The sequence below is a fragment of the Mesoplodon bidens genome (genome assembly GCF_964165515.1).
Source record: "Mesoplodon bidens genome assembly, chromosome: 8".
Lineage (NCBI taxonomy): Eukaryota > Metazoa > Chordata > Mammalia > Artiodactyla > Ziphiidae > Mesoplodon > Mesoplodon bidens.
The window spans coordinates 88,419,560-88,446,964 of record NC_138165.1 but is presented as its reverse complement, the minus strand read 5'-3'; the positions used below and the strand labels follow the sequence as shown (position 1 = coordinate 88,446,964).

Sequence of the window (27,405 nt, the reverse complement as noted above, 5' to 3'; positions counted from 1 at the left end):
TATTGACATTGTGCTAACTTGTTTTCTTCTCTTCTGACATGTCTGTCCTGACTTCCCTGCTAGGTATTAAATGATAAGAAGCTAGCTTTTTTTAATTTTTAAAAATTGTATTTATTTAATTTTTATGTATTGAATTTCCTGAAATGAGAAAAAACTTTGATAGAGTACACTGGCGTAAGTAAAATCTCTAAGTCTCAGCTGAAGTTTTCCAAAAGGAAGGAGCATGAAAAAGTATAATTAAGAGCCACAAATTAGTCTCTAAATTTCTATAAAAAGTGGGGGAAAAATCCCCTAGACTAGTATGCCTCAAGGTAGGTACACATTTTTTACTTGTGTTCACCCAGGTGAACAGCATGAGAAGAGAAAGGGTAGAGTCAGAAGGAATTGTGAGTGATTCATTTTACAAACATATTGTTTGTCAAGGAAAAGTGGTCTTCTGTGTGTTTTCTATGTGTGAGAAAGTGAACCAAACAGAGAGAAAAAGAGAGGAACACTGATTGTTGGATCGAAAGTTGTATAACCTGTACTCTTTTTGCTTTGTAGTTGGTAGAACCCTTAACACCCAGTGGTACAGCGCCTAATCAAGCTCAACTACGTATTTTGAAAGAAACTGAGCTCAAAAGAGTAAAAGTACTTGGTTCAGGTGCTTTTGGAACTGTTTATAAAGTAAGTAGAAAATAACACATACCATCAGTTATTCTCAGTTTTGTTTCAGACTTGTTTTAAATAATAGCCAAAGTTATTGTTCTAGCCAACCTAACTTCCTCTTTAATATTCAGAGAGGAGAATCTTTATAGTACTGAGAAGTTGCTGAACAAATGAATTAATTAACTTTTATTGACTAACCTGGGTTGGATACAGTTATGAGAAAGCAGGAAACCAGGATGCAAAGCCAAAATATAGTTCATTCTCTCAGTGCCTCTGAGCTCCTTTTGATATCATCGCCCTTTGTCAAATTTGTCCTTTTCCAAAATAACCAGATCCAACTCACTTACCTTTACCCCTACACAAGAGGAGATCCCCGAGAGACCTGGGCAATGTGCTCTTCTTTCTTTTCTCTAAGTTCAGGTTAGCTAGAAGGAGAGGGTGACAACATGGGTTTTTAATAAGAGAGATATTTCTGGAAAGGGAGAGCTTGAATGATAGCATTTGCATGTTTACTTATTTAACTTAATTACAAAACCAATTCAAAGGCCAGGCCCAAGGTTAATTGTGGTGAAATTTATTTTTAATGGTAAACAACAAGAATAAGAAGCTCTGTTTGTATAGTACTAAATCCTTCTTGTAATGTCCATTACTTCAATTCCCAAAATTTGCTTTGACAAGTTTCTCAAAGCTATATACAAGCCTACATTTTTACAAACATGTTGGCTAAAATATGTCAGATCTTAAGAACTTTACATCTTAAAATGTTATTTTTTTTTTATTTTTTATTTTTTCTTTTTTTGCGGTATGCGGGCCTCTCACCGCTGTGGCCTCTCCCGCCGCGGAGCACAGGCTCCGGACGCGCAGGATCCGGACGCGCAGGCCCAGCGGCCATGGCTCACGGGCCCAGCCGCTCCGCGGCATATGGGATCCTCCCAGACCGGGGCACGAACCCGTATCCCCTGCATCGGCAGGCGGACTCTCAACCACTGCGCCACCAGGGAGGCCCAAAATGTTATTTTTTTATATTTAAGACAAATTTATTTAATGGAAATTATTAACAATTGGAATATAAACTTTAATTTTCTCTCTTGAATTTTCCAAAAGTAATGTAACCTCTTTAAAATAAAACTTTTATTCTTTGGTCAAAATGCAAAAGTTTCTAAATCTCTTGTTCTACATATTTTGTTCAATTAAATTCAAAATTATTAGCTGATCTTTTTTGACCCACCTCCTAGAGTAATGAGAATAAAAACAAAAATAAATGGGACCTAATTAAACTTAAAAGCTTTTGCACAGCAAAAGAAACCATAAACAAGATGAAAAGGCAACCCTCAGAATGAGAGAAAATATTTGCAAATGAAGCAACTGATAAAGGATTAATTTCCAAAATATACAAACAGCTCATGCAGCTCAATATCAAAAAAGCAAACAACCCAATCCAAAAATGGGCAGAAAACCTAAATAGATATTTCTCCAAAGAAGACATACAGATGTCCAACAAACACATGAGAAAATGCTCAACATCACTAATTATTTGAGGAATGCAAATCAAAACTACAATGTGGGGCTTCCCTGGTGGCTCAGTGGTTGAGAGTCCGCCTGCCAATGCAGGGACACAGGTTCTTGCCCCTTTCCGGGAAGATCCCACATACTGCAAAGTGGCTGGGCCCATGAGCCATGGCCGCTGAGCCTGCCCGTCCGGAGCCTGTGCTCTGCAACGGGAGAGGCCACAACAGTGAGAGGCCCGCATACAGCAAAAACAAAACAAAACAAACAAACAAAAATAACGAAAACTACAATGTGATATCACCTCACACAGGTCAGAATGGCCATCATCAAAAAATCTACAAACAATAAATGCTGGAGAGGGTGTGGAGAAAAGGGAACCCTCATGCCCTCTTGTTGGGAATGTAAATTGCCCTGAAAACTAATTCTTAAACAATCACCTTAGAAAATTAATTCTTAAATCAATCTGAATTTTGATACATAAGAATATGCTTTTTTATTTCATTTTATTTTTAGTCGCAGAATAATTAGATAATATTAAAACTGAAAAGAACCTCCAACATTAATTAGCCCAGTCTTCTAAATTACAAATAAGACAATTGAAGTTCAAAAATCAGAACAGCTTTCTCAAAGTTGTGAGAAGTTGATGATATCATCCAAGTCAAATATTATTATTATATATTATTTCAACGTTTTTTCTTTTTTTTCTTTTTTTTTTTTTACTATTCAAAGCCTTTTTCATGTACACAAATTGAACTTGATAATAACGTAAACACCTTGAAAGCAGAATACACATATGATCCACCTTCAGGTAATGAAAGCAGAAAACAAAGTTGCCAAGTAACTTATGACATATAACAGGTGCCTGAAAAACATTTGTTGATTGAATGACAAAATATGGAACTTCTAAATTATTTTTTAAGGTATTAATAGGTCAAGTGTTTAATCAAATTTTGTTTCTGGTCTAAATGTTGTATGTCTTAATATAGATTTAATGTGAACTTTTTTCCTCCCAAGGGTATTTGGGTCCCTGAAGGAGAAACAGTGAAGATTCCTGTGGCTATTAAGATTCTTAATGAAACAACTGGTCCCAAAGCCAATGTGGAGTTTATGGATGTAAGTACAGACAGCAGGCAATACGTTTTTATCCCTTATTAATAGACTGCTTTTAGAATTAAAAAGAAAAAGACTCCAACTTTAAAGTGTCTTCTCTGGAAATGGTGTAATCTTATAATTAAAGGCTTGAGCAAGGGTCAGCAAACTTTTGCTTAAAAGACCAGAGAATAAATATTCAGGCTTTTTCTGCAATGTGTTTTTTGTGACAACTACTCAACTCTCTCCTTTTAGTAGATAAGCAGCCATAGACAATTAAAAAAAAAAAACAACAAAACACAGGAATGGGAGAATGGGTATGAATGTGTTCCAGTAAAACTTTATTTACACAAGCAAGCTAAAAGCCAGATTTGGCTTGCTGACCAAATCCTGCCCTCAATGGCCATGTGTTTAACCACTATGCCAGACTGCATTTGAGAGTAGTGATGATGATTTGGAAAATTAATCAGACTGCTTTATTTTATTGTTGTTGTGATCTATTTAGTTGAAAACATCAATAGAGATTAGTTTTGATAGTGAGTTAGTTGCTGTTAAATTTAAATTAGGAATGCACTAACTCAGATAATTACACATTGAAACTTGTTTTTTTCAATTCAAATTCATAAGACAAGACCTTATAGGTAAAATGCTCCAACTATAGAATAATAAGAGTTCTGAAGAATGAAAGTACTTTATAAGGTCAACCAGAACTTTAAGATTTCCCCTAGCAAAAATTGTAGATTGAGCTGCTCAGCAAATTTCAGAAGGTACAACAGATGAAACTGTGTATGTAGCGTGCTGTTATTTTTTCACATTCAACACAAGATATCTTGCCAGAGGTGCTGTCAAAGACCCATATGTATTCTTTCTCTATCTTTTAGCATAATGTCTTCAGTAATAAGAATGATTTTGATTTTCAAATGACCTTCATATAAAAGAATATGCACTCTGATTTTTAAGAAGACGAATTGCTATGTTTTTCTATCCTTTTCCCTTGTATGCTCTTTTGTAAGTTTTATAGGAGCTCAGTTTGTGGCGCTGGATAATTTATTTGGGTCTAGTGCTATACTCATCTTATATAGGGCTACTTTTAGTTTAAAAACTTATTGGTTGTTATAAAATAGGGCTGATAATTTAAGTGGGACCAACCTGTTGCTCTGATTGGTTGGTGCAGATGCCGAAAGCTCTGTCTCTGTGCACCAGTGCCGTATCGAACCTCGGAGACACAGTTTGGGTGAAGAATAGCTTTATTGCTGTGCCAGGCAGAGGGGGACAAAGCAGGCTCTTGCCCTCAAAACTGTGTGTCCCAACCCCGAGGGTTTAGTGAGTTTAGAGAGGAGTTCTATAGCAGTGGTTCAAGGGTGGGATTGCTGATAAGATTAGGGTGTGTGCAGGGCCTCCATTCCTTTAATCTGGCCTCAGTTGGTGTCTTGAAGAGCTATTCTGGTTCCTTTAATCTGGAATGAATGCTAACAATTTCCATGTGTTGGAGGTTTTCGTTCTGTAAAGAGCACAAAGATATTGTTATTTGTATCCCAGGACCCTACTGTTTCTTGGCTGCTCCTTCCTTGTCTCTGAATCTCCTCCCTTCCCTGATTAGCAACTGGTTGAACCTGCCCTTTGGAACTCAGGGAAGGTCACGGAGGCTAAACAGAAAGACTCCAGATCCCAGGAGCCCACAGTGTCCCACTTGGTTTCAGTGCTGTGTCTTAACAGTTGCTAAATATTTTAAATATGATTCTTGCTGCACGTCTATCAACACCTATCTAACAGACATTGAGTCCAATAACTAAATAATGTTCCTTCTGTCGGTCTCTAAAACTTCTGACGGTCTCTACAGCTGGTTCAAATATTAAAATGTAAAACAAGCTTTTTTCAGTGATGTCATGATAAATTTGATCTTGATCATAAGTATAAATTTGTGAAGGGAACTTTCGAAGAAGTAAAAATGATAAAGAAAAAAGACAGTGAGTAGAAACAGTGTAGGTAATATGTAAAACTGATAGTAAAAGATCTTGCCCAGTCTAGACAGCAGCCAAAGCTGAAATTCATAAGAATGCTAATAATCTCTGCTGGAGGCTTGGACAGCCATTTTTGTCATATTTCCATGGAAACAGACTGGCCAAAAGGGGTTAAGAGGCTACAAAATAATCACCTAGGAAAGAAGCTCTGAAAACCTCATCATGATTTTGAATGACTATTTGAAAGCTCCTAACCCCGTCCATTTTTTCTTTTCCCTCATCTGAAGTCTATTCCCATGGAAACAGGAGTGGGGATGGCAGCTTGAAGTTACAGATTTCTGCTGAAATTTAGATGAGGCTCTGATTGAGCCATGAAAGGCACCATTTTCCTAGATGGTTGATGGATCTGGTGACCAACAGACTCTAAAGAGTCTGATCTTCTTAAAAGTGAAAAAAAAATATTAGGGAAAATATTTTGACTGCACCTTTCCTACCTGGTGAATAACTGCTAGAAGATTAACAGATTGATGAACTGCTATTGGCAGCGTTTCAATAAATATCAAGCAGACACACTTCTTACTATTTTCTCAACTTTTAAAACATTAGGATAGCTTCACACCAATTAAAATACTGCTGAACTGGAAAAATTAATGGTGAATTCAGTATTTTAAGTAGGCTGGTATAACTTTAATACAAACATATACCTACTTTTCATACCTACATTTTTACCTTATCTATTATGTGTGAAGATCATTATAAGTGCTTAAATAACATATCAAACCACAAAAGGTCTATGTTAGCAAAATTATTTGCAATTTGGACCTAAGAATTGAGTTGAAATTGCAAATATTCTCAGGGTTATTAAGTTAAAAGTCATGTGTGACATATGTCTTAGTTTGGGCTCTTCCAGAAGCAGAAGCTGACCCTGAGACAAGAATTTGAGTGAAAATATTGATAGTTTATTTTGGAGGTGAGGGACTCACCAGTAAGGGAATATGGAAATGAGACAGGAGAATCAGTAAAGTCAGCTGCCATCATGAGTGACTGGAGCTTCTTTCCATTGGAGAGACTCTGGCAGCCAGTGTAGGACGTACACCTCAGAGTTACTCTCCTTAAAATGTAAGGGAGGGATTCCCTGGTGGTGCAGTGGTTGAGAGTCTGCCTGCCGATGCAGGGGACACGGGTTCGTGCCCCAGTCCGGGAAGATCCCACATGCCACGGAGCGGCTGGGCCCGTGAGCCATAGCCGCTGAGCCTGTGCATCTGGAGCCTGTGCTCCACAACGGGAGAGGCCACAACAGTGAGGGGCCCGCATACCGCAAAAAAAAAAAAAAAAAAAAAAAAAAGTAAGAGACATGATGAAAAGACTCCAGCTGTCAGTTATTGGTTGAGGGCAACTGGGAGAGAAAGACATTTATTCTCCTGCATATGCTACCTGCAGAGTGTGGCAAAACAGGCTTCAGTAGCAAGAGAAATCCATTGGGTAAAGAAAGGCAGGAGGAAGTCAACTAAGGCACAGCACTATGGTAGAGTGTTCCAGGGATAACTTTCAAACTAAAGTAACTGCAACCATGCCACATGTCTACTTTGCAGACTGGTTATGTGTGTATTAGTATTAATATGCATGTGTGTGCCCGTGTTTCATGTCATTGTATAGGAGGAAAATACAGCTTCCAAAGACAATGGAAACTGCATACTTTTATTAAGCATTAGACCTTTTTGCTGCCCTCCCTCCCTGCAACTTTACACTTAGGGTGGAATATTCCAGATTTAATAACTATTACTACTAGGTTTATCAGATATAGCTGTGACTCACTTGTTACAATAATGACAAACATGCAACAACTTAATACTCAAAACTCACTACATCCACTACTTCTATTGATATCCAAGGGCAAAGGAGAGGACTTTTATATTTCCTTAGAATTTTTACCATAGGCAAAAATAAATAAGGAACAATTTGTGTTCTATTAAATGCTACACTAAAAGCAAAAGAAGGAGGATTTGGTCACAAGGCTGTTACTCAGCTCACCTAAGTATGTCTAATGGATTCATAATGATGATAATAACACACTGCTAGTAAGTGGCCAGTACATTCTTCATTCACATAAAGGAAGATCACATTGAACATTAAGAAAATGACTCTAAAGGTCCACCTTCTTAAGAAGAATGCCTACATTTATGCACTCTCCTAGTTCTTGCTTCAAATAGCACCATTTCATTGGGAAAACATGGGTGTTTTTTGTCTCTTTTTTTGTTTTGTTTTTAAATTCATCAAATGATGCATAACAGATACCTAAAAAAATGATGCTATTGAGCAAGATCCCTGGAATTGGGGACCCTTGTCTGGTCAAATCAGACAGGCTCTTGAGTTTATCTGAGCTTCCACTACTCTGTTTTTTGTTTGTTTGTTTCCCCTGATATTTAAGCCCACTACCATTTGACATTATTTTATTCACCTAGGAAGTGCATATATCTTTAAATGTTTTACTTAATTTATGTTTTCTTAGAAAGAACTAATCTAGGATAAAAGAAATGCCATAATTATCCTAAGTTCCAGTGACTGATCAATAATACTTCAGGTTAGAGATAACCTGAATCTTCTTGGCTTCAGTTTCAGCTTCGCCACCAAATCAACCACATAGTTCATGAAAAGGTGCTGCAAGGAAAGGTGTTTCAGATCAGCCAACCTTATTGTGTAACTGGTAATTTTCTTATTAAAAGAAAAATAACTAGTTTCCTTCTTCCTATACAGTAGGAACTTTTATCTTACACAACAGTCGTTTTATTGTTTTCTGAAGATGTGTCTATTGTTTCTGTTACTCTCCTCTATACTGTCTTTATGATACTCAGTGTTTTAGTGAGAGCTGTTTCAACTCTAGTTGTTGCCATATTAGTGGGGTGAGACAATTTTTTGGTAAGGTTTACATTTTCTCCTAGATTATAGCAGATTTACAAAACAATTGGAAAAGAGATATTTTGTTCTATAACATTATTTTCACATTACAATATTTTCATACATAGTTAACAATAACTCTTAGCTAGATCCTGTATTATACTAATAGTGGATTTTTTAAAATGGATATAATTTAATTATATTATATATTTAGGCTTAATAGATTTTGCTAATTTGCATATATGAATACAATTCATTCATTTCAGAGGTGAAAAACATAAAATTCCTTTTTATTAAAAGCCCACTACTTAGATGTCACAGGATTATATACTGCTTGCATGATTTTGAAAAATTGGTTAACCAATCCTTTTTACCTTAAGAAAAATTATTGCTAAAGTAATTAAGAAAAGCTTTGGATAGTTATTTTGCTTTTAAAAGTAAAACAATAACTTCAGAAAGAGATTCCAAACTCCATTAGAAACAGTATTTAGTCTTCCAAAATTCTACTAAAAAGAAAAAAAAATACCAGTAACTAGAGTAAATCACTTCTGTTATAGTTATTTCATTGGCCCTGGTTCATGTCCTGTTAGTTGTAGAGAACTCGGTCTGAAATGGCATCACATCTGAAATCACTCAATCAAACACCTAATTCTCCAACTATATTCTCCTGTCCCTCTCGTTCTTTTCCATAGTAACTACTTGAGAAACATTTAACCCTTTTTGATGTCTCCCATTCATTGACTCTTCGCTGTTTCTCACTATCCCTCAGTTGCCACCTGTCCTTGCATCCCTTCATAAAAATCTTGAATTTGTGGACCATCTTATAATCACATTCTTTTTTTTTATAATTTTTTATTGGAGTATAGCTGATTTACAATGTTGTGTTAGCTTCAGGTGTACAGCAAAGTGAATCATTTATACAGTTACATAGATCCAGTCTTTTTTTTTTTTTCTTTTCTTTTAGATTCTTTTCCCATATAGGCCATTACAGAGCATTGAGTATAGTTCCCTGTGCTACGCAGCAGGTTCTTATTAGTTACCTATTTTATAAATAACAGTGAATATATGTCCGTCCCAATCTCCCAATTAATCCCCCCCACCTTATCCCATAATCACATTCTTAAAAATCTTCAACTTTCTTGCTTCTCAAAATCATGCTGGCAAATAATCTTAGAAATAACAAAATTTCTCAGTGCTATGTTCTAGACCTCTTTTTAATATACATGTTTTGTAGAACATCTCACTAGATTCTCAAATTTCATCTCTAAGTCTATTTTATGAATCTGACCTCATCTCCATCCTTGATATCACCACACTGAAATCTCAGGGGAATCTCAAGTTTAATACACTTAGAATGTACCTTTTCATCTTCTTAATCTCTTCTGCACTTAATCTTACCCATTTAAATAATGTGTATATTCATTTACTTTATTGTACCCATCAGAAATTTGGGATATATCCTTAAATGTCACAACCCCTCAAACTACTCATTACTAATTCAAGGGAAAATGCTTTGATTCTATGCCAAAAACACATTTAGAGAACATCACCTTCTTTTTATAACACATTGCCACCTCCTTAATCCAAGCCATCAACTTCTCTAGCTTGAATTATAAAAAAGAGCTTCCATTTTGATCTCCCTGTTTTTGTTTTTTTTTATTTTGCGGTACACGGGCTGCTCACTGTCGTGGCCTCTCCCGTTGCGGAGCACAGGCTCCGGACGCGCAGGCTCAGAAGCCATGGCTCACGGGCCCAGCCGCTCCGCGGCATGTGGGATCTTCCCAGACCGGGGCACGAATCCGTGTCCCCTGTATCGGCAGGCGGACTCTCAACCACTGCGCCACCAGGGAAGCCCAGATCTCCCTGTTTTTTAATACAGTGTTTTCACTAAAGCAAAATAAAACCTTTCAGTGTTTTCACTAAAGCAAAATAAAATATTAGACCCTTGGCTGCCAGGGATCCTAACTATTTTCCCCATCTTCTTTCTCTTCACTGACTTTCTTTCCACTCCTCTTACAAGCCAAGCAAACCAGTCAGTGCTTTTCCCCAGAGTTTCCTTCTCCCAGTTACACCTAATGAACTTTTGGTTATTATTATTTTCTCAGCTTAAGAAGACTTACTCAAAGATACTTTTCCTGACCCCTTAATCTAAATTATAACCTACTAATAACATTCAGAAAAAATATTTGCATTTATTGTGATTATTATAGATTTATTTGCCCTAGTAGTCATTGCAGAATCCCACTCTCCATCACTAGACTACAGTATCTTTGATGACAGGGACTGTCTGTTGACCCCACGTCTCGTCTGCATCTCTAATAGCAAGCGCAATACAAGCATCTGGTTAGAAAGCAATAAGTACGTGGTTAATTGACTGAATGATTTTTCTATTTTTAAAGGTTGTTATTATTCCTCCCTGAAGCCTCTCTATTCCAGAATAATTGACTTAATATTTCCCTCCAACAGTCCTGTCTCTATTTACTTTATTATAGTTTAATTTTCCTTACATATTTATATTGTTCATCTCTGATTTATTTCTACAAAATAAGTTTATTAAATGTTTTGAAACCAGAGCATCAACATATCGCTGGGGAATAGTCCTTTATATTGACTCTGTAAGAAGGTCTCAGTGTACCCTCTGAAAGTCCTTTGAGAAAGAAAACCCCTTATAGCCTTTCTATATGTGCAAGAGGACAGTAACCTCCCCTAATGGGGATCTTCTGCATGCTTCCCTGTGAATGTTTCCATTATATATGGGAGGCACATTGTCTACTGTACCAATATTTAAATTCAGTGCATGGAAATCAGTAGTCTGTTAAAAACATTGCTTTCCATATTGTAGGCATTTTCTTGCTCTCTAAACTCCACAATTTGGGGAGTTTCATACATGATTAGAGGATGTATTGCTGTGCCACCATAGAGCTGGGAGAGAATGACACTGATCACGTGCAGTTTCTGATTCCAATCCAAGCGGTATTTGCTAATTATGATGGTTTAGGAAAAATCCCCACTCGTTTTGACTGCATCAGCAGGAAGAGCTGTTTAAAATATGAAGATTGTTCATAAAATTCAGGTAGAAAGCTTTTGCCCACAGGGCAAATATAGACCAGGAAATAGAACTTCCAGAAAAACAGCAAATAATTTGAAATATATCAAACCTTGACATAGATGATTTTGTTAATGCTTAATTCTCTGTTTGTAGATTCAGAGATATAAAATATTGTTTCTGTAAGAGGAAAGGACCGTCTGAATAAAATCCTGGTTTATATATGTGGCATAAAGTGATTTTATTTATTCACACAGCAGTGATTTTGTTCAGAAAATGAAGGCTTAATATGCTGCGATATTTGCAATAGCATACACACACATATATGTGTATCTACATAGTGGAGTAAATAAATATGAATGTATTAACTTATATATTAATATTATATATTATTATATATTAATATTATATATTATTATATACTATATATATTACAATTATATTAATATAATATAAATAGTATTATAAATTTTATATACTCATATATATTCACTCTACTGTGGTATATGGATAAATGGTAAATATACTCCATCATATTTTTTCAATGTGCTTTTGTAAATTTATTACACCACTGGGTAATCATCTATGAATGACCACATGCTTGGTGTTGCTAAAATTGTTATACAGAAGTTACTACTCACAAGGATATCTTGAACTTTTTTATGATTGTTTTCTCACAATGATCAAAAGAATTCCTCATTCTACCTCCCACCACTGCTGTATTAGTCACGTGTTTGTGTCACAGGTTTGTTTGCAAAGCATAGACTGTCAGAAGCTAAACAGATTGACAGTATGTCTGGTTGCACCCAAAGAATTTGTAATAGAAACTCTGTTGGCCTTACCTCCATCATCATCCTAGTTAATGGTTATTGTTAATAGTCATAGTAAAAGTAGAAGTAGACAGAGAGCATCCCCAGATTGCTTGAGATCTTCAAATTTCAAGATTAACCCTACATTCAGCAACAAGTATCGGTAATCCTGGGTCACATATGGGTGATTCCCATCCAGATTAAATGAAGATATTATATTAACAAGGACAAGTTTGGGCACTGTTTTATTTGTACTAAACTGCAAGAGTTAATCTGTACAATAGAGTATGGTGGATTTGTACAAAAACTTTAACTCAATGACAGCAAAGCCAGAGTGAAAAGGGATTGGTCTAGCAAGAAGGCTTAATCATGTTCCACCATGGATCAAATATTAATAGTAGACATATTTTTAAAACATATTTTCTAGAACCTAATGTGTAAAATTAAGACCAAAATTATAAATTATGAAGTAAAGAAAGAAATGATTCTTTGCATCTAGATTGAGCCAAAGGAAAGCCTACAGATGGGTATTAATATGCCTATTTGTGAGGGGAATTAAGCTTTCAGATAGGATTTAAATCATTTCTCTTATTCTGAATCCAATAAGGGAAGGCAGAGCCTGGATTTGAACTGAAAGCTCTCTGGTTTCAAAGTCTACTGACTTCTCATACCATTACTCTGCCTCCACCAAAAGATCACCTTATCTTAGAGAGAGATGGTGGCCATAAGTAGTAAAACAAGTGGCAGTTCCTTCACAGAGTTTTATTTCTTCTGAGTTTTTTCTTCTGAGCTCCTGAGGTGGCCCATTGCACTCATTGAATCCAAGCTTTGTTCAAGAGGTATTCTTGCTCCTCAAAGCCCTGTTGATGACCTCATCATTTTATTTACTATTCCTCCATATGACATTTTATGTCACTCATTCTTACCCTCAAATTAGAAAATCAAACTGAGTGTTATGAATTTCTACAAAAACTGCAGACAAATCCTCTGAGTTATACAAATTAAAAAATTCTGATGTATTGCCTAAGCATTTTAACCTCATCATGACCACTTCGCATAAAATTATTACCATAGAGTCTATACTCCTTTGACCTCATTAAAACAATAAGTTGTACTATACTTACTACATAAATAGCTCGATTGTTTTTTTTTTCCAGTAAGGAAAAAGTTCTCCATATATTTTTTGAACTTTCTAAATGCTGCTGCAGTTCCTAAGAAGCCATGAGTTTGGTGCTCACAGCTTATAGTTTACATAGAGCTTGGCACAGTGTGATTAGAAATAAGAATGAATACCTCTGAGGTAGTAACATTGTGAGACCAGTTTGTCCCAGAAAACAAGCAATCAGCAAGGACTCTTTATCTCAAAACTAAAAAGCTTAGGGTTTTCTACAGTGATCTTTGCCACTGGAATTTTATCTAGGGTTTTGATCCACTTAACAAATTTAATCTAACCTCTCTGAACTTAAATGTTCCATTATCTGTTAGAAAATAATTAGAAGCTGTAAGCAGAAGTCTGCATATGTGGAATTCCTCAGGAGTCCCTAAACTCATTGAAGCAAGGAGTTTGACAGATACTGGTCAGCTGATATTGGGCCGGCAGCTAATAATGGCAGGAAATGCTGCTTAGCTAGGTGAGAAAGTTAACTTGGGGAAAATGAAAATGAAACATTTGGGATTTATGGTTGGAAATAAATTTCCCTTTTTCATTTGTTTCCTGGTAAGAAAATAGCCAAGGGAGTTAGTTATTTTTTTCTTTTTTCTTTTTTTTGATAACTTATAATTAAGATCTAAGGGCCCACTTGATCTCAACCATATTCACTATAATTTCCTTGTATTCCCACAAAGAAATTTTAGTGAATCGGGAATATGTTTGGTATAATGCATACAAATAATAGGTGAATCTGACCAGTAAATTAAAACTTGTCAGCTCTAGCAGCATGTGGTAAATTAACGGTAGGAAGCATGTGTAAGCTTTTAGGGAAGGCTGCAAACACAAGAGGTTTGAGTATAAAGGCAGAAAAGGTTTTTTCTCTGGTGTGTTTAAAGCAATAAGCCAAGTTCCTTTAAAATGAAAAATTAATTTCAAAATGGAACACTCATTCACTTAATGAGAATGTTACTATACTCTAACAAAAAAGTATTTTATTCTTTTGCAGCTAGATGCCTCATAATAAAATAGTTTCTATTTTTCATATAACATTGATCTAAAGAAGAGTAAATCTCAACCTACATTACTCTCTGTTCTCTTATTTTCTACTAAGTTTATAATGCATGTACTAAGGTACAACACCTGAAGCCTGTGCATTATTTTTGTATCCTCAGCAAAATTGTTAATGTCTTTGGGTTAAAAGCTACTTTAAACTTTGTAACTCCCACAATAGCCATTTACTGAGTAGTAAGTTTTCAGTAGATTTTTATTATTAGTTTGGAAGGATGGGTAAAATATATTTACTTCATTTGTTGTTTAATAGACTTTTATGGAGTACCTACCATGTGCAATGTCTCGTACTATCTATGTACTCCAAAGTTTATAAAGATAACTAGCATGGCATAATCTTAGCCTTAGTGAGATTTGTCTAGTAATAAAGTAAATCGATAAAACAGAATGTTTCATCAGGTTGGAACAAAGAAAGTGTGATAGGAGATTAGTATTAGAAAATATTATCATTAATGGTGAGTTTAGGGATCTTTTAAGCTTTTCACCAGTACAGGAATACCAACGTTTTTTGGCATTACAATTTATTTAGTTGCATTTGCCTAAAATGCATGCATTTTCTGAAATAAACTAACCCTTGTTTCAACTTATTTTTTCTATCCTTATATATTATATACTATATATTTATTTATTTTGATATATTTTATGCCATATAATATATATATATATATATATATATATATATATATAGGGGGGTTCCTTTAACCATATTGAGTGTGTGTGGTTTTGTTTTGTTTTTTGAACTCTGTTTTAAGTAAGGAGAGGATAAATTAATGTACAAATATTTTCTTATAACTTATTTAACACTAACTCCCTCACAGTATGATATTAGAGTTTAATATAGTTCTCAGATTTAGGTGCATGATTCCTTATTTTAAACCCCGAAATTTCTCATTTCAAATATGTTTATTTTTAAAATATTTATAAATATTATATATATATTTTTTACTTAAAAACAAGATTTTTTCAGTTTCCTTCTCAATGGAATTATTACTTGTGGGAGTTAATTTATTAAGAATGTCTGGTTGTCAATGCTCACTCAAAAGAATGCCACAAATTATCCCCTATTTTATTGTTATAGGTATGAACATATTTTGAAAAGACTATTCTTTTTTTCACTTGTATTCACAGTAAACTCTCAATGCTTGTGACAATATTTTCTAGTTTGTTTTTGATAGCTATGGGTAATATCAACAGGTTCATTAAAAACAAACCAACTCTACTACTTGATAATCTAATTGTCATTGAACATAACCACCTATAGAAAAAAAATAGTGCTATTTCAAAACAAAATTCTCTTTTTCTCCTCAATCAGGTTATATCCTTATAGTATCTCCATATCTCTTTAGTAATGTTTTTTTTTTTTTTGGTACAGTAAATTTGTATTTATGTACTTCTCAGACATTTGTAACTGTTAAAGAAATGTTATTGTTTACAACTGTGTATTAAGATGTTTACAAACAGTATGAATATAATTGTGCTGGCAGAGTTTTCTAATGGAAAATGAGTAAAGGACTTTCCTAATAAGGCATAAAGTCTTTGCACTGCTCCTGAAGTAAACAGATTTGTTACTAACAGACTATCATCCCTTTAATGCTTCATCGGGTGTCCAGAGGAAATTAACCACCACCATCTGCATCTAAAAGTATCCAATTTAAACTGATAGGTTAGAACTGCAGCAGGGCAGATGTTGCAGTGAGATGCGTAGTGGGTGAGAATTCTTATATTTCCCAATTTCAGATGTTCTATCTATAATTACTGTTAAGTCTGAAAAGACCCATGAGCTCAAGGTATCCTTCCAAAGTCGTTCCTCTGTATGTAGAACAACATACCATGTTCTAGTATGAACAAAGATGAAGTACAGACTGTTCCTCCAGTAAATTTAATACTTATCTTCTTATGAGGCTTATGTGTCATTGCCCATTTTTGTTTTAAATAAATCTATTTATTTATTCATTTATATTTGGTTGTGTTGGGTCTTTTTTGCTGCACGTGGGTTTTCTCTGGTTGTGTTAGCAGGACTACTCTGTTGCAGTGCACAGGCTCTAGGCGTCCGGGCTTTAGTAGTTGCAGCACACAGGCTCAGTAGTTGTGACTAGCAAGCTCTAGAGCACAGGCTCAGTCGTTGTGGCACACGGGCTTAGTTGCTCCATGGCACTGGATCTTCCAGGCACAGGTCTCGAACCTGTGTCTCCTGCATTGGCAAGCAGATTCTTAACCACTGCGCCACTAGGGAAGTCCATCATTGCCCATTTTTAATCAATAAATTATTTTCTCCCTTTTAGATTTAGACTTTGATTAGCTTGAACTTCTAAAAACAATGTCAGAAAAACAAAAAAAAGAAACAATTTACATAAAATCTGTTAAGTGTGATCCAGGTGTGTTGAATAAGTTTTCTTTCATTCATCATGGTAATAAAGCAACAAAGACCATCAAACTTTAAAGTGTACTTTAGCACAGAGACTTGCATAAGTAATGCCAACTTTTCACAGTAAGAAAGTGAAAGCCTATGTTTAGGAACTTACTATTATTTAAGGATTTTCTTAGCATGACTCTTCTTCCCATTAGCAATTCAAATAGATACAGTGATGTTTCAGTTTCTGAAGAGTAGTGTATATACCAGATTGTTATTATGTGGATAGTAAATGAAGGTTTTCAGGAGTCTCTGTTAGTAATACAAGATATTATTTTCATCACCTTAAATGAAATGCATTCCAAGCAAGTCACTCTTGGTTCAAGGTTAACACTCAGCTAATCAAGACTTGATGAAAGACAGTTCTGATACTTAAGTCAACCAAGCGGTCTGTTTAAAATATGTATTTGCCAGCTAAGCCATTTTTGAAGCATGATCCTATGTTATCTAACTGTCCTTTTGGTGATGAGATATTACATTATAAGGTCTCTTTGTGCCATGAGGTTGATAAGGCTGAATGTGAACACTGGCATACAGCTAAACTATTTGACTTACAAGTCATCATTAGAGCATAAAGTATTCAGGGACAAGGGGGCCTTGGTGAATTACTAAGTGATATTTATCATTTGGATTTCTCCTTCTCAAGTGCTTAAATTTAGGAACATTTCAGCGTTTGATAGGGAAGAGTGGCATAATTTCAAGGTAAAATTTACCTGTAAGTAAGAATAAAATCAGTCTCATATGAAACAAAAAAGAAACATATGAAACAAACAAACAAAAATAGGTAGAAGCTCAATTAAGATTTGGAGAAATTCTGTGACCCACTATATTTATATAAGCCGACTTTCAAATCATGTTTCTGTCTCTCAGGGTGTTGATTACTATATAACACTTTACAGACTGTAATTATATATTTCATTTCATCCCTGATAACTGGCATTTTTAATTTGCCATTGCAAGATCAAATGACCTATGTATTAGACTATGAGTCTCCATCTGCAGTTTGTCAAGGAGAAAACATAAAAAAATGTTATAAGCTAATAGATAACTGGAGAAAGCAGAAATTGTTTCTTTATAAATATGGTATTCTGTAATAGTTCAATCAAAAAAATAAACTAAATCAACCCACTTGAAAAATAACAACAGTCTGGTGGAACCCAAATGGCAGGAATACAGGTGTGCATCAGGAATGAGCTGGAACTAGGAAATTAAAGGAAACTACAATCTCTAAGGATCCACAGAGAATTCTCTCACCTCATTTTCTACCCAGCTTGTGGAAAGTGTCCCACTAACCTCTAGTCTAGAGAGCAGGGTTTAGGGAAAAGATTCTCAGTGGCCTGTGTTGGGAGTATGCCTACGCAGGGATCAAATGAGAGGGTGGAGTGCCCTTGTTAAAGATGGCTGCTTTGTGACCGCCTGGAGGGGTGGGATAGGGAGGGTGGGAGAGAGGGAGACGTAAGAGGGAAGGGATGTGGGAACAGATGTATATGTATGACTGATTCACTTTGTTATAAAGCAGAAACTAATAAAAAACAAACAAACAAACAAACAAAAAGATGGCTGCTGATGGCCTAGCAGTTTTACCATATACTCTGCATAAACACTAAGACTCCTAACATGGAGAAGAGGTCCCGGAGAGGCAACCCAATAGGTGACTGCTAAAAGCAGTTAACACTTTTGGTTCAATCAAGGAAACCAGAAGAAATTTTTACTTATTATTTGTTTTTCTTTTTTGAATTTTATTTATTTTTTATACAGCAGTTTCTTATTAGTTATCCATTTTATACATATTAGTGTATATATGTCAATCCCAATTGCCCAATTCATCCCACCACCCCCACCCGGTGCTGCTTTTCCCCCTTGGTGTCCATACGTTTGCTCTCTACATCTGTGTCTCTATTTCTGCCCTGCAAACCAGTTCATCTGTAGCATTTTTCTGGGTTCCACATATATGCGTTAATATACAATATTTGTTTTTCTCTTTCTGACTTACTTCACTCTGTATGACAGTCTCTAGATCCACCCACGTATCTACAAATGACCCAATTTCATTCTTTTTATGGCTGAGTAATATTCCATTGTATATATGTACCCCATCTTCTTTATCCATTCATCTGTTGATGGGCATTTAGGTTGCTTCCATGGCCTGGCTATTATAAATAGTGCTGCCATGATCCCTAGGGTGCATGTGTCTTTATCAATTATGGGTTTCTCTCAGTATATGCCCAGTAGTGGGATTGCTGGGTCATATGGTAATTCTATTTTTAGTTTTTTAAGGAACCTCCATACTATTCTCCATAGTGGCTGTATCAGTTTTCATCCCCACCAACAGTGCAAGAGGCTTCCCTTTTCTCCACACCATCTCCAGCATTTATTGTTTGTAGATTTTCTGATGATGCTCATTCTAACTGGTGTGAGGTGATACCTCATTGTAGTTTCGATTTCCATTTCTCTAATAATTAGTGATGTTGAGCACCTTTTCATGTGCTTCTTGATCATCTGAATGTCTTCTTTGGAGAAATGTCTATTTAGATCTTCTGCTCATTTTAGGATTGGGTTGTTTGTTTTTTTTAATATTGAGCTGCATGAGCACTTCATATATTTTGGAGATTAATCCTTTGTCAGTTGCATTGTTTGCAAAGATTTTCTCCCATTCTGAGGGTTGTGTTTTCATCTTGTTTGCAGTTTCCTTTGCTTTGAAAAATATTTTAAGTTTCCTTAGGTCCCATTTGTTTACTTTTGTTTCCATTTCAATTACTCTAGGAGGTGGATCAAAAACGATCTTGCTGTGATTTATGTCAAAGCATGTTCTTCCTCTGTTTTCCTCTAAGAATTTTATAGTATCTGGTATAGTATCCAAGCCCTTACACTTAGGGCTCTAATCCATTTTGACTTTATTGTTGTGTATGGTGTTAGGGAGTATTCTAATTTCATTTTACATGTAGCTGTCCAGTTTTCCGAGCACCACTTACTGAAGAGACTGTCTTTTCTCCATTTTATATCCTTGCCTCCTTTGTCATAGATTAGTTGATTATAGGTGTGTGGCTTTATCTCTGGGCTTTCTATACTGTTTCATTGATCTATATTTCTGTTTTTGTGCCAGTACCATATTGTCTTGATTACTGTAGCTTTGTAGTATAGTCTGAAGTCAGGGAGTCTGATTCTTCCAGCTCTATTTTTTTTTCCCTCAAGATTGCTTTGGCTGTTCAGGGTCTTTTGTTTCCCCATACAAATTTTAAGATTTTTTGTTCTAGTTCTGTAAAAAATGCCTTTGGTATTTTGACAGGGCTTGCATTCAATCTGTAGATTACTTTGGGTAGTACAGTCATTTTCACAATATTGATTCTTCCAATCCAAGAACATGGTATATCTCTCCATCAGTTTGTGTCATCATTAGTATATAAGAATGCAAGAGATTTCTGTGCATTAACTTTGTAACCTGCAACTTTACCAGATTCATTGATTAGCTCTAGTAGTTTTCTGGTGGCATCTTTAGGATTCTCTATGTATAGTATCATGTCATCTGCAAACAGTGAACAATTTTACTCCTTCTTTTCCAATTTGTATTCCTTTTTTTCTTTTACTTCTCTGATTGCTGTGGCTAAAACTTCCAAATCTATGTTGAATAATATGGGCGAGTGTGGACATCCTTGTCGTGTTCCTGATATTAGAGGAAATGCTTTCAATTTTCCACCATTGAGAACAATGTTTGTTGTATATGCCCTTTATTATGTTGAGGTAGGTTCCCTCTATGCCCACTTTCTGGAGAGTTTTTATGATAAATGGGTGTTGAATTTTGTTGAAAGCTTTTTCTGCATCTATTGAGATGATCATATGGTTTTTATTCTTTAATTTGTTAATATGGTGTATCACATTGATTGATTTGCCTATACTGAAGAATTCTTGCATCCCAGGGATAAATCCCAGTTGATCATTGTGTATGATCCTTTTAATTTGTTATTGGATTCTGTTTGCTAGTATTTTGCTGAGGATTTTTGCATCTATATTCATCAGTGATATTGGTTGGTAATTTAATTTTTTTGTAGTATCTGTGTTTGGTTTTGGTATCTATGTGATGGTGGCCTCATAGAATGAGTTTGGGAGTGTTCCTTCCTCTGCAAATTTTTGGAAGAGTTTGAAAAGAATGGGTGTTAGCTCTTCTCTAAATGTTTGATAGAATTCACCTGTGAAGCCATCTGGTCCTGGACTTTTGCTTGTCGGAAGATTTTTTTTTTTAATTTATTTATTTTATTTATTTTTATTTTTGGCTGTGTTGGGTCTTCGTTGTTGCACGTGGCCTTTCTTTAGTTGTGGCAAGTGGGGGTTACTCTTCATTGCAGTGTGCGGGCTTCTCATTGTGGTGCCTTCTCTTGTTGCAGAGCATGGGTTCTAGGCACGTGGAATTCAGTAACTGGGGCATGGGGGCTCAGTGGTTGTGGCTCGTGGATTCTAGAGCACAGGCTCCGTTGTTGTGGCACATGGGCTTAGTTGCTCCATGGCATGCAGGATCTTGCTGGATCAGGGATCGAACCTGTGTCCCCTTCATTGGCAGGTGGATTCTTGACCACTGTACCACCAGGTAAGCCATGTTGGAAGATTTTTAAGCACAGTTTCAATTTCATTACTTGTGATTGGTCTGTTCATATTTTCTATTTCTTCCTAGTTCAGTCTTGGAAGGTTATACCTTTCTAAGAATTTGTCCATTTCTTCCAGGTTGTGCATTTTTTTGACATAGAGTTGCTTTTAGTAGTCTCTTAGGATGCTTTGTATTTCTGTGGTGTCTGTTGTACCTTCTCCTCTTTCATTTCTACTTTTACTGAGTCCTCTCCCTCTTTTTCTTAATGAGTCTGGCGAATGATTTATCAATTTTATCTTCTCAAAGAACCAGCTGTTAGTTTTATTGATCTTTGCTACTGTTTTCTTTGTTTCTATTTCATTTATTACTGCTGTGATCTTTATGATTTCTTTCCTTCTACTAACTTTTGGATTTGTTTGTTCTTCTTTCTCTAGTTCCTTTAGGTGTAAGTTTAGATTGTTTGAGATTTTTCTTGTTTCCTGAGGTAGGCTTGTATTGCTATAAACTTCCCTCTTAGAACTGCTTTTGCTGCATCCCATCAGTTTTGGTCATTGTGTTTTTGTTGTAATTTGTCTCTAGGTATTTTTTGGTTTCTTCAGTGATCTCTTGTTTATTTGGTATGTACTGTTTAGCTTCCATGTATTTGTGTTTTTTACATTGTTTTCCCTGTAATTGACTTCTAATCTCATAGCATTGTGCTCAGAAAAGCTACATGATATGATTTCAATTTTCTTAAATTTTCCGAGACTTGATTTGTGACCTAAGATGTGACCTATCCTGGAGAATGTTCTGTGTTCACTTGAGATGAAAGTGTAATCTGCTCTTTTTGGATGGCATGTCCTATAAATATCAGTTAAATCTATCTGGTCTAAAGCTTCTGTTTCCTTATTAATTTTCTGTCTGAATGATCCGTCCATTGGTGTAAGTAAGGTGTTAAAGTCCCCCACTATTATTGTGTTACTGTCAATTTCCTCTTTTATATCTGTTAGCAGTTGCCTTATGTATTGAGGTTCTCCTATGTTGGGTGCATATATATTTATAATTGTTATATTTTCTTGGATTGATCCCTTGATCATTATGTAGTGTCCTTCCTTGTCTCTTGTAACATTCTTTATTTTAAAGTCTATTTTATCTGATATGAGTATTGCTACTCCAGCTTTCTTTTAATTTCCATTTGCATGGAGTATCTTTTTCTATCCCCTCACTTTCAGTCTGTATGTGTCCCTAGGTCTGAAGTGGGTCTCTTGGAGACAGCACATATGTGAGTCTTATTTTTGTGTCCATTCAGTGAGCCTGTGTCTTTTGGTTGGAACATTTAATTCATTCACATTTAAGGTAATTATCAATATGTATGTTCCTATGACCATTTTCTTAGTTGTTAGGGGTTTGTTTTTGTCTGTCCTTTTCTTGTCTTTTGTTTCCCACTTAGAGAAGTTCCTTTAGCATTTGTTGTAGAGCTGGTTTGGTGGTGCTGAATTCTCTTAGTTTTTGCTTGTCTGTAAAGCTTTTGATTTCTTCATCAAATTCTGAATGAGATCCTTGCTGTGTAGCATAATCCTGGTTGTACATTCTTCCCTTTCATCACTTTAATTACATCATGCCACTCCCTTCTGCCTTGTGGAGTTTCTGCTGAGAAATCAGCTGTTAACCTTATGGGAGTTCCCTTGTATGTTAGTTGTCATTTTTCCCTTGTTGCTTTCAATAATTTTTCTTTGTCTTTAATTTTTCTCAATTTGATTACTATGTGTCTCGGCGTGTTTCTCCTTGGGTTTATCCTGCCTGGGACTCTGTGCTTCCTGGACTTGGGTGGCTATTTCCTTTCCCATGTTAGGGAATTTTTCAACTATAATTGCTTCAAATATTTTCTCTGGTCCTTTCTATTTCTCTTCTCCTTCTGGGACCCCTATAATGTGAATGTTGTTTCATTTAATGCTCTCCCAGAGGTCTCTTCAACTTCTTCCCAGAGGTTTTCTTCTTTTCTTTTCATTGTTTTTTCTTTATTCTGTTCCACAGCAGTGAATTCCTCCATTCTGTCTTCCAAGTCACTTATCCATTCTTATGCCTCAGTTATTCTGCTGTTGATTCCTTCTAGTGTATTTTTCATTTCAGTTATTGTATTGTTCATCTCTGTTTGTTTGTCCTTTAATTCTTCTAGATATTTGTTTTTTAATTCTTCTAGGTCTTTTTTAATGATTTCTTTCATCCTCTCAATCTTTGCCTCCATTCTTTTTCCAAGGTCTTGGATCATCTTCACTATCATTATTCTGAATTCTTTTTCTGGAAGGTTGCCTATCTCCACTTCATTTAGTTGTTTTTCTGTTTTTATTTTTTTTCTTGTTCCTTTATCTGGTACAAAGTCCTCTGCCTTTTCATGTTGTCTATCTTTCTGTGAATGTGGTTTTCATTCCACAGGCTGCAGAATTGTAGTTCTTCTTGCTTCTGCTGTCTGCCTTTGGTGGATGAGACTCCAGAAGAAATTGTTATTTCAAACTATATAGCCTATATTTTCTTTTTGCTTCAATTTTGTTTTTTTGTAATTCACTTTTCTCTCTGTAATATATATATATATTTTTTCAATTTCTTAGTTAAGGAAGGTGGATATAGACAGAAAGAAATATATATATATATATATATATATATATATATATATATATATATGTATATATATACTAGAGATACTACAAATATTATTATATTATTATATAATATTATATATATAATATAATATTATAATATATTATAATATAGATATTATAAATATTACAAATACTGTTCTCTGTATAGTATTTGTGTCATAATTTCAAATTATATTGATAATTTAGTTTTTTTCAGAATTATTGCTATAAAGATGTTGCTCACTACTGATAAGCATTTCACTAAGAAATACTTTTTCCTATGCATTTTATATCCCAATATCTAATATGTCTCAAACTTATGAACAGAATTCTCTGTTCCACAAGGTTATATGCTCCAGGAAATCTATGTTACTTTTTTCTCTTTTTTCTTTTCTCTTTTCCTGAGAGAAATTCTTCCTTAAGAATTCCACTCTCATGTTCCAATCATGACAGGCATTATCTAAGTTTAAGACCCAGCTGCAATTCTCAGCCCTTCCTCATCATCTATAATCTCCCTTTGCTTTGCAGCTTAGTAAGATGCTTTAATTCCTTGATGCCATACCTTCCTCTTTCTCAATTTAGTATTTCATATTATGAATTATTAACTATGATAAAGAAGAGTAAATATAAGATATGAGGAAACTCTATATGGTACCCTGGGGTGAGGAAGTGTACCCAATGAAGGATAAACTTGAAGGGGTTCAACTTTGTTCCAGCAGATGTGGTTGGACCACCAGATAGCAGAGAAGTCCCTGGTTTGTCCAGGCTGAAGCTGATCTAGATTTGTTGGGCCATCAATAGGTAACAGGAATCCTCTGGAGTGCAGGCTGAGGAGCAGGTGACCAACAAGTTGTGGCATGGGTGGACTTGAAGTAGGAGTCTGGGTGTGGACAGAGGTCGAGGAAAGACTTTCAGTAAGAATGAGTTCTTGGTGTGTGATGTAGGTGTCTGTGTGCTGAGAAAATGATTGATGGTTTCATGCACACTGAGTGGGGGGCTTGAAATGGAGTCCAAACAGGCCAATGAGTGCCAGCTGTATGGGGACTTGCTGGGTGAGTCTAGGCACCTTAGCAAACAGGAGATCTACAGAGCAGGCAGACAAGTCAGGACTCTGGTTTTCATGTCAAGGGGGCTATGGAAAATTTATTACCACACCCAAGCATTTAAAGTCATGGAGAACCAACTATGTCCTGGGCCCAAGGCTGGGGAAGGCTCTATCAAATGTCCCTATACCCACATGACTGACTCACGTATCAATACCCCAACATCTGCACACCCATGCCCCCTAACCTGTGCCAGAAATTGCAGGAAGCCTCCTCCTCTTTCAACGTTCCTCCAGAGCACTCAACTTAAAAGTTTAACATTATGTTCACTTTGAAGGAGAAATACTTAAAGAAATTCAGTTCTTTATCACAGAGGTGCATTTGTAGCTGAGAGGCCACAAACTGATAATTGACACAACATCCTCATACTAATAGCTTCCTGAAAAAGGGTGCATTGTAGGGTTAAATGCTTTTTTTTTCCTTTTTTTTTTTTTTGATAATTGACACATTGGAAATACTTTTTCTACCTCTCTACTTGTTTGATACTTTTCCTGGGTATAAAATTCTGTTGATAATACTTTTCCCTCAGCATTTTGAAAACATTTTGCTAATTTTTGTTTAACTTCCAATTTTGGTGTTGTAAAGTCTAATGCCATTCTGATCCCTAATTCCTGTTTTCCTCTTGTTAATATTTGACTCTTTTTTCTGCTAATTCCAAAGTTTCTAAATGATGAACCTTGAAACTTTTTAAAAATTCATTGTGCTGAGCTCTTGAAGGACTCTTTGAACTTAGAAACTTATATCTGTCAGTTTGGCATATTTTTCCTCTATGGCCTCTTTGATATTTTTTTTTTTTTCTGCACTTTCTTCTGGGATTCTTTTTAGTCAGTTGCTGGACCTTCTGGATGGATTGTTTAATTTTAAAATCTTTTTTCTCAGATTTTCCAAATGATGAATACAATATATGTTCTCATGTGTCTTAGGGTGTTAGTTTTTGAAATGTTTTTGTCTGTTCCCTAAATTATCTCTTTCTGTGAGTTCTTTCTTTCTGTTTCTTTGTTTTCTGGTATAATGGAATACCATAGACTAGGAGTCTTATAAGCAAAAGAATTTTTTTCCTCATACTGAAAAGTGCAAGATCAGGGCACAGACAGATTTTGTATTTGATGAGGGCCCACTTCCTGATTTATAAACAGCTATTCTCTCCTTCTTGTGTCTTCATAGACAGAAAGGATGAGGCAGTTCTCCAAAGTCTCTTCTACAATGGCACTAATCTCATTCATGAGAGCTCTGCCTTCATGACATAATCACCTACCAAAAGCCCCACCTCCTAATATGTTGCATTGGGGTTAAGAGTTCAAGATAGGAATATTGAGGGACACAAACATTCACTCTGTAGCATCTGGTGATTTGAGTTCTCCTGAGAGCAAGAATATGACCATTTGTTTAAATTACCCACTATAGGGCCGTTTATTTCTGCAGAGAAAATCTACCAATTGTTTCTAGAAAAATTATACACCTGGCTGCACATTTTTGGAGATGATTACAAGTAGTTTTGTTCACTACATTGATTTAACACAAACAGGAAAAAAGAGACATTCTATTAGTAAGGCTCTTCTCCTCCAGTCTCCACTGTGCCTGGTGTACTTAAAGATAATGTGTTTGGTTCAGTTTCTCCATTTATAAACGTCTAGTTTCTTGCCAGAATGGAGAGAAGCAATAACCTCCTACTTCAAATGAGACCAGAGATTCTAATTGTTCTTTATACAAATTTTAAATATTACTTCTGTTTTCATTTCCATTTTCCACCTTCACCATCTAGATGTCCCCAGTTTTTATACTCTCCCCCAACCCCTGCCAGTTTCTGCTGAATGAATTGGCTTTTATATCCCTGGCATCACCCTTTGTAGGTATTTGCCATTTTGTTTTCTTAGTTTTACTACCTCCATTTCCCTGAGATTCATTACGTTTTTTTTTTTTTTCCCATTTGTTGTTATTCCCTTTCCCATTCTCTCCGGATCTATTGGATTTGTATCTTTTTACTGTCTTCAGTGTAATTTTAGTGAAATATTGGGAAGGAGCAGAGAAAATGCATGCACTTAATCTATCTATTAAACTGAAAGTCCTGTAAGGAATTTAAATCTAGAAATCCTAGAATAGCTCCCTCTAACCTTGCTTTTTTTCAATAGTTTTTATTAAAGTAAAACTAAAAAATATGTACCCTTTAATTTAATCCATGTAATAATCTCATGCTATTGGAGAATATTTCCCTCATAAGGAACAGCATTAGATATGCTTTTTGGGAAAAAAAAAAAAGATTTCTTACTGAGAATTAGTGGGCTCCTTAAGCATATGACATTGTCTTCCACCCATGGTAACAAGAAGGGCCAGAAGCATCTATATTGAGAAATGGTAGTTTACAACTCTACATAAGCTAGTCACTGTGGAAAGAAATATCTAAGAAAATTTCTAGCCCCTGGATTTCAGTTAAAAGAGAAATACTTTTTTGACTTTCCCCATAGGTTAAATTTTTTAAATATTGGAAATAGTTACCTAAGAGTTATCTTTTTTTTTTTTTTCCTGTGG

General features: G+C 35.5%; 1 protein-coding gene across 2 annotated transcripts in view; it reads left to right on the top strand.

The window, feature by feature from the left end:
* ERBB4 (erb-b2 receptor tyrosine kinase 4) overlaps positions 1-27,405 on the top strand; it is a gene marked incomplete at both ends in the record, with an annotated part of 1,145,028 nt that overhangs the window by 909,056 nt on the left and 208,567 nt on the right. For both annotated transcript variants that reach the window (XM_081242707.1, XM_081242706.1), the window contains 2 exons: positions 544-666; positions 3,172-3,270. In XM_081242707.1, coding sequence (XP_081098833.1) covers positions 544-666; positions 3,172-3,270 — 222 coding nt within the window. The remainder of the gene's footprint in view (positions 1-543; positions 667-3,171; positions 3,271-27,405) is intronic.